Source organism: Octodon degus, unplaced genomic scaffold, assembly GCF_000260255.1.
Source record: "Octodon degus isolate 3935 unplaced genomic scaffold, OctDeg1.0 scaffold00235, whole genome shotgun sequence".
NCBI classification, from domain to species: domain Eukaryota; kingdom Metazoa; phylum Chordata; class Mammalia; order Rodentia; family Octodontidae; genus Octodon; species Octodon degus.
Window position 1 is genome coordinate 3,101,129 of NW_004524811.1, and position 14,208 is coordinate 3,115,336.

The 14,208-nt window shown below is 40.3% G+C and overlaps 1 protein-coding gene across 4 annotated transcripts in view; it reads left to right on the forward strand.

The window, feature by feature from the left end:
* The window catches only part of Rassf6 (Ras association domain family member 6), a 77,454-nt gene that overhangs the window by 43,643 nt on the left and 19,603 nt on the right, over nt 1-14,208 (forward strand). For 3 of the 4 annotated variants that reach the window (XM_023705998.1, XM_023706001.1, XM_023705999.1), the window contains exon 3: nt 13,576-13,654. The exons of the other annotated variant lie outside the window; for it this stretch is intronic. In XM_023705998.1, coding sequence (XP_023561766.1) covers nt 13,576-13,654 — 79 coding nt within the window. The remainder of the gene's footprint in view (nt 1-13,575; nt 13,655-14,208) is intronic. 4 annotated transcript variants of the gene reach the window in all.

The following is a 14,208-nucleotide window of genomic DNA, read 5'->3' on the forward strand; positions in this document are numbered from 1 at the left end:
AAAAAAAAAAAAAAGAAGTAAAACAGGATCTTTAGAACCGAAATTTTGATCCCAGGAAGTTTCCTGAGAATTATATAGAACCATCAATTTAAAAGACCAAATCTTAATGGTGCCATAAAAGGTGTAAGCTCTGTATGTCACTCCTGAGTGAGGATTCTCTGAGCTTGGAAACTTCCAGGCTAGAGTGTTGACATGGCTGACTTCCTGCTCAAGGTTCCAGTTGCTTTTTCTTTGCCTGGAGTCATTGTCATTTCCCTGCCTCAGGAGGTAAATATTCTAAACTAAATAAAGGTTCCATGTGGTTGGTTTCAGAGTACTTTTATTTCAGGACTTAGGCTGAAATCCAGCACTTAGGCAGTAGAAAATGCCAGCCTTGTATTGAAAAGACAAAACAACACTAAAAAGAAGAAAAGAGTTTGAATCCAGTTCCTAGGGCAGCTTAGATTTCTCAGAACCTGCCAGACTTTTTCTACTACTTAGGCAACTGTTGCCATGCCTGGGAGGCTGACTCTTCTAACAGCAGTACAAAAAGCAGGTGTGTGTTCCTGTCCTTAGTAAATAAGTTTCAAAAGTACATTATTGCAATTTCTTTTTCCAAGCATGTTGATCAGAACTCTGTTGAAACAAAGGAGCCAGCCACCTGCACCTTTAAGCACATATTAAACACAAAGAACAGTGTCAGGGGGCTGCTCCCACTTGTTATGGAAATGTTTCACCAGTCAGAAGTGCTTGGGATTTTTGTTGCCTCAAACAAAGAATTGGGCAAGAGAAGCCAATAATGGTGTCAAAAGTTTATTTGAATACATATGGAAAAAATCAGTTCTGCAGAGCAAACTCGGACCAAACAAAGAAAAAGAAAGCTACAAGCAAAAATGAAAGTACACGCTGCATTCAGACACAGTGTGGGCTACTGTGCAAACTGGTGTGCTGCTGTGACCTTCCGTGATAGTGCCTGGTCGTTTTTATGCTGTCTACAGCTCCTGGGAGCTCTGGAGATGATTGCAGATCGCACTTGTTTCCCAGCCAGCATTGCCAGGCCTTAGCTCATACCTGCGCTATGGAGCCAGAAGGCACTTTTCGCCCAGGTTCCAAGTCCAGGGTCTTCTGCTGATCACAGGAACAAAAGCAAATGTCTTATGCCGAAGCAAGTCCTGAAGGTAGGGTTATAAAGAGAGGGCATTACTCTCCTGAACACTATAGGATTTCTGTCTTTATCAAAGGGTAGAGAAGTCTTCTCTCAAATAAAAATATAGACTGCTTCCAAAATTTAGCTATTATGAACCGTGCTGCTATAAGCATGGGTCTGTGAACATCACTGTAGTATGCTGTCTTTTACTCTTGTGGAGCTGCCGAAAAGCAGCAGCTGCATCTCATGTAAGCCTCATTTACTTTTTGGAGGACTTCCCTGTCCTGAACCAGCGGGTCAGTCGACAAAGGTCACCTGGGGGAGGAGTGGGGAATTGAGGAGGGGACAAAGGACAGGAGATGCAAAGAATGGAGACAAGACAGGATTCTGATCAAGTCTTGCTTTATTCAGGGGAGGTGCTGGGTATATATAGGGAGTGTAGGAATGAGGAAGTCTCTGCTCTAGGGGGGTCAGCAGGTATCTAGGCAACAGGGGAAGGTGCAACCCTTGGGCATAGCACGTGATTCACGGGGAATGGGCAAGGTGGGAAGGACCATAAACTTAACTCAGCAGGGGAATAGAAACTTAAGAAGACGGCTGACACTATTATAAAATGAATACCAGTTAATGGCCTCCCACACTTCCCCTGGTGGATATACTTCTTTACATTCACACAAACAACGTGGCATGGTTTCTTACTGGCAATGTTGTATTTGTCATTAGATTTCTTGATGATAGCCATTCTTTCTGAGTAAGATGAATTTACTTTCTAGTCTACCTTGAGATCAGAATACTAAGTGAAAGAAAAAAGAAACACATGCTTCAATAACATAGGGTGCTGGAGACATAGCTCAGCAGTGTAAGTGCCTGCCTGGCAAGCACAAGGTCCCAAGTTTGATCCCTGGTACTGAAAAAACAAAACAAAACAAAACAAAACAAAAATCTTTGGCTAGCTCAGCATTCTAAAGTGCCTGCTTAGGCAAGCTTAGGCAAGTGTGCAGGGACTGTGGTTCAGTCCCCTGCACCACATGCCACACCAGCCTTGCCCCCAGGGTGGGCTGAGCTGCCCCCCCAAAAAATATGGTTTCTCTCATATCAGAAACTCTAAATACATTGTAAATGAAAAAGTCAAAGGATAGGAATTAGGAAGATAAATCTTTCTCACATGGGAAGGAGATCAAGACGTGGAGGGAGGGGAGAGGGAAAGGTGGGGACAAGGTTGAAAACAGGAATTAAGATGTGCTGTTTACAAGTATTAGCACCCCTGAAGAAATGTGAACGTTGTGCACTGTGAGTGTAGTAACAAAGCAAATAAACATACTTGAATATGTGAACAAAAAACCTAACGACAAAATAAAAGTCAATGGGGCTGGTGAGATGGCTCAGTGGTCTAAAGCACCTGCTTGGAACAAGCTTAGCGAAGCCCAGGGACCACAGTTCAATCCCCCAGCACCACATGCCAGCCAGTCCCGCCCCCTGGTGGGCTGAGCTGGCCACACACACACACACACACACACACACACAAATAAATTTAAAAACAAATAAACAAACAAAAAAAACCACAAAGTCTTGGGCCAGGGGGACAGCTCAGTGGCAAAAGTGTGTGACTGGCATGCACAAGGTCCTGAGTACCACAGTACCACAAAGAAGAAGGTGAAGGAGAAGGAAGAGGAGGAGAATGAGGAGAAAAGGAGAAGGAGGAGAAGAAGGAGGAGGAGGAATAAAGTCTTTCCAAGATACGGGTATAAAATTGTTTTCATATGAAGTCTGCTGAAGTCCAAATTCATAGACTCCAGAAATACATTATATGAAGGACGCTTACTTGAGTTTCTGGATGTGTTAATTACACTGATGAAAGGTCTTTCCTCCTAAGAGTTGGTTTTTTTTTTTTTAAATAGATGCTTGCAGTGTGTAATGACCACCTTCGTCTTGGGGAGTTGGTACATGGACATGACACATCTGCATCCTTTTTATTTCCCCTCCCTTCATCTCTTGCCCTCATTGTGATTTAGTTTTATATATTTTATTCCCTAGTCAAGTGATTTTTTTTTTTTTTTTTTTTGGTATTTTTAGGGAAGGGTCTACAGGGTGTTCAGGGTCTCACTACTAGATCGGACTTCTGGTGATTGGCCTGTTTACAGCCTCCCAAGAGCTGGGATTACAGGTGCACACCACCACATCCCGTCTCAATTGCTGTCTCAGCACCCTCTGGGGGTAAGGCTGGCATGGCAGGCCTGGGGATTGAACCTCGAGCCCCTGCTCCTGCTTTCAGGTGCTTTAATCCACTGAGCTTTTTGGCAAGCCCTCAAATGATGTTTTGAGAGCACACCATGAGACACAAGGTTACTGGAGAAAAGCTGGGGCATGAAGCACCAGCAAGCCCACCTGGGGGCTTGTTAAACTGGGCCACCCAGTATCCCAGCCTGGCAGCAGGTCAGGGGCCAGGACTGTTTACATATCTAAAGCCCTGCTGGGTGTCAGTGCTGCTTTTCTGGGGATCGTGCTTTGAGAAAAGCCCTGAAACAAAATAATATTCTAAGGGAAAGGAACCTGATGGAGACAGGAACGTTGGCTCAACCCACCTGTGAGGCAGTTACAGGTTTACTGAATTCTATCCCATAAAAAAATAATGTTCAGTTGGAAGCATAAAGTGATGTATTAGAATTGTAAAAATGCACATTCAGAGGAAAAGTATGAGCCTTCAAGAGGGAGAGAGCACTGTGTACCCCAGAGCTGGCAGATTTGTGTGGATTTTAGGGTGTCCCTGCAGTGGACTAACTAAGATGGGCACACCAGAGCCTCCGGTTTTGCCCACGTGGTAGGTTGTGTTGAAATGTGCAGCATCCACATGTGTTTGCCGCTGAGATCTGCTGACGTCCTGAGTGTGATTTCTGAGAATGCAGGCTGGCTGGAAAAGGGGAAAAATTTGAAGAACTGTTTTGTCCTGAAGCTGCAGATCTTCTTAGAAAGTACAAGAAAATACAATATTACACATAGTGGAGTACTGCAGTGCCATAAAGATAAACTAGTGACTTGTAGGAAAATGGATGCTGTAATAAATCAGACATACGTGCTTAAATATCACATTGCTTTTCTGATATGAGAAATGCAAAATTTAAATAAAGAGCAAAATAAAGGATAATAGGAAGTAGGGAGAAACATCTTTCACAAGTAGGAAGGGGTTTAAGAGCTGGTGGGAGGGAGGATGGAGGAGAGTGGAAGGAATGAGAAAAGAAATTAAGATGTGTTCTATACCTTACCAACTCCACACAAGGAACATAAACATCATATACTGCACACATGTACTAATAAAATGTTAGTTTTTTAAAGTTCTATTTTAATATTACAGTTTTCCTGTCTCCTTGAGCCCATCTTTTCTTGTGTCCTATGGCAGGAAAGAATAGGCAAGAATATGCTTTACATATATATACTGTCCATGCTATATCCTGAGAACATGGAACATGGGTATTAAGCAATCTGTGTTGCTTAGCATTTTAAAATTTCATTTCATTTCACTGTTCTTGGGATAAACCCTCCAAATCCTGCCATGTTGTGTGGTCTGTCTTCAGCCTTCCTCTTTAGCCTCTTCACAGGACTTTCCCTATGTCCTGTCCCTCAGCTTTCCTGGGCACATTTTGCTTGCTGGAACACTGAGCTCTCTGACCACAAGTGTTCTGGGTGGACTTGCTGCATACTTATTCTAGGAAAGAATAAGGACCTCGCACAGAGGTGGTGAGCCTATGGCACAGGCTGCAGTGGACACGTGAGCCCCTGCTGTTGGTGTGTAAGCCACTGACCACAGGGCGACAGTGCACGCAGGGCCACTTTGCAAAAGCAAGTGGGTTTTGGGTTGCAGTTTGAGTGCTCGGCCTCTAAACAGTTCACTACCACTGGCCCAGCATTAGCAGGTGATCTTTGAAGGTGTCTCGCTAGATACTGCACTTGTACTTAGATCTAAAGGAAAAACGAGTTCCCAAGGTCTGAGGGAGCTGGTGGGAGAGCAGCAAGTCCAACCAGAACACTTGTGGTCAGAGAGCTCAGAGTTCCAGCAAGTAAAATGTGCCCAGGAAAGCTGAGGGACAGGACATAGGGAAAGTCCTGTGAAGAGGCTAAAGAGGAAGGCTGAAGATGGACCACACAACATGGCAGGATTTGGAGGGTTTATCCCAAGAACAATGAAATGAAATTTTAAAATGCTAAGCAATACTGATTGCTTAATACCTATGTTCCATGTTCTCAGGATATAGCATGGACAGTACATATATGTAAAGCAGCAGCCTTGGATATAAGGCTGCATGTCAGGAAGCTCATCTCTAGCCGTGCCCACATAATGGCCTTAAGAATCATTGGCCACTTGTATTTTACACCTCAATTGAGAGTCCCAAAGGTAATGTAGAATGTAGAAGGTAAAACAAGTGAAAGACTTTGGTAAGTAGGACAGATAGATCACATCTCCCTCCCCAGGGAACAAGGGGCACCAGACTGAAGCTAAAGAACCATCCTCAACAATCACAAAAACTCTGGTGCAAATGAACAAGTGCTGCGGTTGGGGTCCAGCATGCTCCCAGCAGGCTCAAAGTGAAGGGCTGGTTGCTGATGTACTTCAGAGGGGACTGGATTGGGAGAGCTCTAACTTCAACTGGATGAATCTGCTGATGAATCTTAGCTTGATGGCCTTAAGAGGAGGTGACAGAAACAGAAAATGGGGACCTAGCTGAAATAAAGAGATCACTGTGGTGTGGCCCTGGGGAGCAGCTCTTGTTCCCTGCCTCTTCCTCTTTTGCTGCTGCATATTCCTCCTTTTCCTGTCCTCTCTTCTCCTCCATTCTCCTCTCCTTCCAGCCCACCTTTCCCGTGCTTTACTTTCCCATGTGCTGCCTGCCATAATGCCTGGCCTCATCACAAGCTCAGAATCAACAGGGCCAAGTGTCTTAGAATCTGTGAGCCGAAAGAAGCCTTCCCTCCTTCAGCTGCTCTTCTTGGGTCTTTCACGGCATGAATCTGACTAACACAACAAAGGAAGATTTTTAAATCCTGCCTCAGAGATTCTGTTGGAAGTTTTAGGTTCCTGCTCTTAAATGTAACAACATACAACTTCGGGAAGTGCAGCCGAGCACTGTGAAGGGCTGGGTATGCTCTCTAAAGCTGTGGTGGATGTATTTTACCTTAGGTTACACTGCCTCTGAAGTTTGTGTTGAGTACAGAGTGTACAGTACTTGTGCTTTGCCCAGAGTAAATTCAAATTGTAAAACTAAAGAGAAAGACAGGTTTCTTTGGTATCAGGGGAAAAAGTAGATTATCTACTGCTTGTTGGTCATTATAGAAATAAGATTGCAACTCTTTGCAACTAATATTGAGATGATTCACTTCCACTCATCATCCTGTCCCCTGACTATGTTTATTATCATTTAAAAAAATAATTTCTTTCATCCAGCTAAATAGCTTCACAGGATTCAGGAATTCATTTCTTGCTAAGTTTATTATTTATGGCAAATGTCAGAACGGGAGCAATTCCCATCTGCTGAGCAGCTGCAGTTCAGGACACAAAAGTGCACCTAAGCACCTGACAGCTGAGGCTGGTTCTGTTACCCACTAAAATCAGTGGACACTCAAAGAACAAGCGATCTCCTTATTATCACTACCCTGTAGCCCCCAAACAGGGAACCTCTCCTGGCTTGGCTTTCTACACAGGAGTGGCTAGGAGAGGGAAATCTGGGCATTCTGTAGTCTACCAGGATCTTCTCCTTGTTCTACATATTTGTTTACCTCATGATTCAGTTTATAAAGAAGTATAGCATTTCTCAGTTTAATGATAATATCATCCCCGTGATCTGATGTATAATGATTTTTTTCAATTTTTATTTTTTATTAGTACTTGTTTGCAGTACATAATGATTCCATTCTGCATGGGAGATTGGTATGAATACACATCTTAATTCTGTCTCATCCCTTTTCCCTCCACAACCTCCCCTCTGCCTCCATTTCTTGGTCCCCTCCCATTTTGCAAGAGATCTCCTTATTTTCTGTTATCTGTCTTTTTATTTTCCTCTTTATATTTTGGGTATCTGATAGAATAAACTATGAAATATTTAAGCTTATGTGTCTGATTTATTTCATGAGATTATAGCCTCAAAATGAATCCATTCACCAATCCTTCTTTATGACAGATTAGTACCACATTGTGTACATAGACCACATTTTCTTTATTCATTCATCTTTTTATAGACATACAGGCCACTTCCAAGACTTAACTGAATCCCCCCACCACCACCATTTTATAAGTTGTTTCTTCACTCTGCTGGTTGTTTGCTTGCTGTCCAGAAACTTTTTAATTAGATATGATCCCATCTGTTGTTTTCTGGTGCTACTCTTGTGAATTGGGCTTGTGTTCGGAAAGTCCTTACTTACACCTATGTCTTCAAGAGTTCTAGCAGATTATTTTGGTTTTAACATTTGGATCTCTGATCCATTTTGATTTTAGTTTAGTACAAGATGAGACATATCAGGTTAATAATGTCCCTTAGTTATTGGAGACTGATTAGGTCCTTAATCTTCCTAATGAGAGTGTATAGCAAAGGCTAAGTAAAAAAAGAGGCAAATGGAATGATCAGGGCTCCAGGGAGATCAAAGCCCTCTCACAGAATTCAAGATTCTCTGGGGGCTAAGGCCAAGGCCTTCTCTGTGGCCCACATTTATTTAATTATCAGAAGAAGGGAGGGGAATACTTAAGAAGGATGATGCTACTCAAGGACTTTTACAAGAAAGGTGTGAAGTTAATCCAACCAGGTGTGAGATTCCTGAGGCTACAGTCTTTATCTAGTTGAGGTGGGAGACAGGTGTCCTTGGCTATGACCTTGTCTTATCCTTTGAGGCTTTTGGGCTTCATCCATCATTACAGGCTTACAGTGACTCACAAAGGCTCACTTACTATCAGTCTACTGCCCATCTCCAGACAAGGAGCCTAGGCCTTGGACATAGTCACAAACATGAAAAGCCTATTATTCCTGCTCAGGCCTAATTTGTAGTGGTCTCCATCAGAGATACTCAGTTTTTGCAAAACCATTTGCTAAAGAAGCTCTTTCATCTAGTATATGTTTTGGGTCCCTCTGAATATATCAGAATACACATGAATATACTAGAATTGTTTCTACATTCTCAATTCTGTTCCATTGATCCATAAAGCTGTTTTTGTGTTTGTACCATGCTGTTTTTATTCCTGTATTCTTATACTATAACTTCAAGTCAGGTATTTTGATGTTTCCTGCTTTGTTCTTGTTAACCAAGTTTGCCTTTTCTATTCTGGTCTTTTCTGGTTCCATATGAATTTATTATTTTAATTGAGTTTGCATTAAATCTGCACCCATTCTGGAAGTATGACCATTTTGACTATATTGGTTGTGCTTCTTCAGGAATGGGATATCTTTTCATTTTCTGATATCTCCTCCTTTTTCAGAGTACTATAGTTTTACTGTTTAAGTCTTCTATGTCCTTGATTAAATTAATTCCTAAGTATTTGATTCTTGATGCTATTGTGAACAGCCTTCCCCCCACCCAATTTCTTTCACACTGAGTTCATTCTTAATATGTAGAAACTCTATTAGTTTTTGTGTGTTGACTTTTGTATAATACTAAATCTGGTTATTTTGAGTCTTTTGATGGAATTTTTGGGTCTTCTATGTAACGGATCATATCAATTGCAAATAATGATAATTTGATTTTTTCCTTTCCTATACATAACCTTTTTTATTCATTTCTCTTACCTGATTTTTCAAGCTAACATTTCCAGTACTGTATTGAACATAATTGGTGATGGCAGACGTTCTTGTCTTGTTCCTGATTTTAGAGAGAAAGTGTTTAGCCTTTCCCCACCTGATATGATGTTGGCAGTAGGATTGTCATAAATGACTTTTAGAGTTGAGACAAGGTTATTCTATACCTATTTTCTTCAGAGTATTTATGAATGAATGTTGGATTTTGTCAATTTTTTTCTGCATATATTGAGATCATCATTGAGATTATCTTGTGATTTTTGGTCTTGCTTCTGTTTATTTAATGTGTTACATTTATTGATTTGCATATGTTGAACCATCTTTGCCTCCTGAGATGAATCCTACTTGGTCATGATATATGATCTTTTTGATACTTGTTGCATTCTGTTGACCAGTATCATATTGAGGGTTGTTGTGTCTACGCTCATTAACAATATTGGGTTATAGTTTCTTTTTCTGGTTGGCTTCTTGTCTGGTTTTGAATCAGAGTAATGCAAACTTCCAGGGATGACTTTGGGAGTACTGTGCTCCTTTTAATTTCTTTACTGAGTCTGAGGCATATTCACATCAGATCTTCCCTGAAGTTCTTGTAGAATTATGTCTTGGACTTTTAATATTATGTGGTTTCTTTTGTTTCACATAGTGGGTTTAAAGCTCGGACCTCTTGGTAGATTTTTTTTTTTTTTTTTTTTGTGGAACTGAGGATTGAACTCAGCCCCTTGAGCTTGCCAGGGAAGTGCTTATTCCACTGAGCCATCTCCCCAGCCCCTGTGTGGCTTTTATGGCATCTCAAGTTTATATACTGAGAAGACAGTATGTAGAACCCATTTCTTAGCAAAACTTTAGAGTTTTATTAGGGTAATTGAGCAACAGGTAGTCTATACTGGCTGAAAAACTCTGGGAGATGAGGGAGGAAGGTGAACAGATTTATTTTCTTTTCAGGAAAGTGTTCATTTAAATGGACTCTGAAAATTCTATTAAAATTACTACTGATAAGTTACAGTGTATGGTTGATCAATATTCCTTTTTTGACATGGAGATTCCTTGATAAGTCTTTGAATCATCAAAGCCAAACATCCCCATAATTTTAGTTTCTTCTAGATCTTCCTGCATATGTGGGGCATTCTGTTGCCTTTCCATGGGACATGAACCTCATTCTGCACCTCTATCCCAGATTGCTATCTCACCTTTCTTCCTCTATCTTGTCTCAGGCTGATGCCCACCTGGCATGCCTAGTTACCAGCCCAGAATCTTAGCTGCCCACTGCCTGAAGAGTGAGTTCTCCAGTGCTTATTGTTCACCATTCTCTGTTTTACATGTTATACCCTTAGAAACTCAACTCCCTGCAAGTTCTCCACAAGGCTGACATCCTTATTTCCCTTGTCTTGCACACTCTAACTGTTTAGTTATTACTTAATAAATTCTCTGTAGTAAGAAAGATCTTTCCACCTTCTACACATGACAGACTTCTCAGCTGTGCTTGCCTTGCAATTCTGGTTTCTAGAGCGAAGTAGAAATATGATTGCTAGTGTAGGCTTTGTCAACAGATGCAGATGACCAATTGACAGTAACACTTCAGCTCCTTATGCCACCATTCACCAGCAAGTCAATTTAGATGGTACAGATTAACATCACCTGGTCCATAAAGCAAGCATCTTCAAAAGTTCCTCTGTATGATACGATACACACAATTAAAGGCATTTTTTTGAGCTTAAATATTGTAAGGTTTCTCTTGTATGAGAAACCCAAACTATAAATAAAGAGCAAAACAAAAGATAGACAATAGAAAGTAGGTAGATCTTTCTCAAATGATAAAGGAAACAAGAGATGGAGGAAAGGAGAGGGAAAGATGATGAAAAAAAGAAATGAAGAAAAAGATGGAAACAGAGCTTTTATAAATAGGTGTGGGACCAAGAGGGAGAAGGAGCAGGGAAGGATGAGAAGAGTAGGAGACAAGAAGATTAGGATGTGTTATGTATGCACACCAACTCCCTATGATACACATAATCATTATGTACTGCAAACATGTACTAATAAGAATAAATAAAGGCATACATCTAATTGATATAGGGGGAAGAAATTCCTAACATGCTAGAGGTCTGGTATGAGTTAGTGTTCTCTAAAATCAAAGAATGAATTTTAGAAACAATGGAAATTAACAGCAGAATATATTTATTGGTGAAAGAAAGCCTCTCTGAGAGATAGAGTGGTCCCAAGTGGGTTGCCAAGGGCCCTCCCTGCCTTTTCTAGGAATTTTTTTTTTTTTTTTTTATAAAACCATGAGTTGAGGAGGGCCCAAGGGGTTGGGGAGAATGGGAAATCATGAGGTGGGCTTGCAGTAGGACAAAGCTATCATCAACCAATAAGATTGCAAGTATATTCACTTAGGTAAAATTGATTAAATTAGAATCAGATGGAAAAGCAAGTCACATAGCAAGCAGGCATGAAACAGAACAGGAGCTTTTCCTAGAGGGGTTGACTCATTGGTTCTTCTTGGATTTTTCAAGTTGACTGATACCTATTTATCAATCTCTGATGTTTACCATTAGTAGAAGTTTGTGGTTATGTTTGTTTCACCTTTTGTCCTGAGGTCTGACCCTCAGCAGATGTATCTGTGTCTCCCCCACAGTTGCAGTGTTTCTTGTCTTCTATACTGGCCTCTTTCTTGGAGGGATTAGCCCTGTCTGATTACCTATAATATTTGTACCTAAATTCTCTGTCTTTAACATAGTTATGAGCTAAAGAAAAAGGAGGCATTTTGGAATGCATTTGCCTTTGCTATACTTATACTTGTTCACTCAGCTCTGAATTTTCTTTTTTAATTTCTTACTTTGTCTTATATCATTAACCTACTTAATTATATTTTAACACTTTGAGTTACTGAGTTCTAATTTCTTCAACTTCAAAATCTTTGAAAAGACTCAGAAAGATTTTGCTCATGGTGAGAAAGATATGGGATTTCAGATTTCGATGTTACACAATGGATTGGCAGTTTTCTCTGCACAGAGCCAGACTATAAATATTTTTGGGGGCCGGGGAGATGGCTCAGTGGAATAAAGCACTTCCCTGGCAAGCGCAAGGGCCTGTGTTCAATCCCTGGTTCCGAAAAAAAAAAAAAAAGATTTATGAACCATCTGATTATTGTTACAGACACTCAACTCTACAATTATAGCATCTAAAGCAACCATAATCAATAAGCAAACAACAGAGTACAGCAAGATCCCAGTAGAACATTCTCTGCAAAAACAGGCAGTGCAGGGCCACAGTTTGCCAGCTCCCTGGGTAACTTGGACACTTATTTCAGAGAAAAGAGATTTTGTCAGATGCGGTTTCAAGCACAGAGACATTTTCCAACTGGGGAAACGGCCATGCAGTAGGTAGCTCAAAGGCTGCTGAAGCCACACTGTGCCATGAGACTTGTCATGAACTGGAAGAATGAAAGCTTCATTTGCTTTTCTTGCAGTGCTCACAGCTAAGCACAGTAAGATCTATTGCCCAGGTGAACCTGAAATTTCTCTCTGATTTCTGGCACCAAATGAGAACTCTAAAACTGTTTGCAAGCTCTTTGTCAGCAGTATAACTTTTAGGAAATATCCCACAGTAAGAACCCCAGAAAATGAAATCAGGATGCTCAATGACATTTATGACAGAAATATTAATTAACATAAAAATTAGAGTAATCAGTTTGGAAGTGGAACAGTAGAATAGACAATTTCTATAGAATCATTTAATCAGTGATTGTGTAGGATATGATTCTTGGAAATGTGCACATTGAAAATTCCAAGTGAGAAAAGGCCTGTACAAATTTATGTTTACATTGTCTTACATGATCAAAAATCAGCATATATAAATCTTTTTTTTTTTTTTTTTTTTTTTTTTTTTGGACTCGGGGATTGAACTCAGGCCCTTACACTTTCCAGGCAAGCACCCCGGCCCCAGCATGTATAAATCTTGGAGTGTCCATGCACACCAAGGAGCCAGAGACTGAGGGTAGTAAGTAAAGAAAAGAGCAGCAGTAGCAGGAATGTACAGAAGATGGAACACATCTCACTTTTAGGCCCTTGTGAGGTGTTGTATTTTATTGTGAAGAATGGAAAGGTACTGGATAATTTCGAGGCTTGGGAAGATGGTTAGGTTTGTGTTCATGCTGCTAAAAATACACAGAAGATGCAGGGAAGATTTTAGGAGTGAGTGACAACAACCCAGGTAAGAGACAATAAGCATCTCACTGGGCCTGTGAGGACACTGGGAAAGACAGGTGTGGTGGCATCAGTGTCTCCACACCAGAAGCTGCCTGCCTGAAGGAGGAAGAATTTATTCCTTAAGCAATGCTTCACTCTGGTGGACACACAGTTTCAAGTATCCATTGGTGCCTAGTTTAAGTTGATTAAATATTAAAAAACAAAACAACAAATGTGAAACCAAATTTGTCTCCTGGCCCCCTTCTGCTATCACCAATCTTTTCCCTTCTCTGCTTTTTATTTCTGAGTTAGCATGCCAGGGTCTGTTAAGATATTAAGAATGCTTTGGTTTTCATTGACCTACAATAAGTTAAAGTGACAAATAAAGATTCCATTCACTATTCTTTCTATCTCATACTTTTATGAACTAAAAGTGCTAGTATTGCCTTCTATTATTAAAAACTTAAGATTGATTGTAACTGAATGTAATTTTTTTTAGGGAACAACTTAATTCCTTATTGAATACCTATAACATTTTTTATGAGAACCAGAAAAATCTGCATATTTTATGTGGACAGGTAAGCTCTCCAAAGAAATTGAACATGGTTTGATTCATGGGGAGGAGGGGATTCGATAATTTTCCTCTAAAGAAGAATCACAATGAGTTGGAATCTGTAATCCAGCAGCATAAGGATAAGGGAGAAATAGGTGAGTGTTTGCCTTGATTCTGGTTTTCATTTTTAGACTGTATCACAAACTATGAGCCTTGGAACATTTGTGGCTTTCTAAACACTTGAGATTGGAAAGCCTTTTAAAATAATGTTAATGAAATATTTGTTTTCTATTTTAAAAAGAAAGTGTAACTGTTTTAAAGAGCAATTGCATTAGAAATCTGCCATAATATTTTCTTACAAATGCAACAGGATGAAAAAAAATGTTTAAAAATACAACACAATATGTAGAGAGGGATGTTCATTGTGGTATCATTTGTAATGGAGAAATGTGGAGCTATTTTAAGCCTTTATTAATAGTGGATTATTCAAATAAATCATGGTGTATCTGTAATGTGAATAAGTTATATTTCAATTAATATGCATTGTATTGCGGCTGGGGAGATGGCTCAGTGGAATAA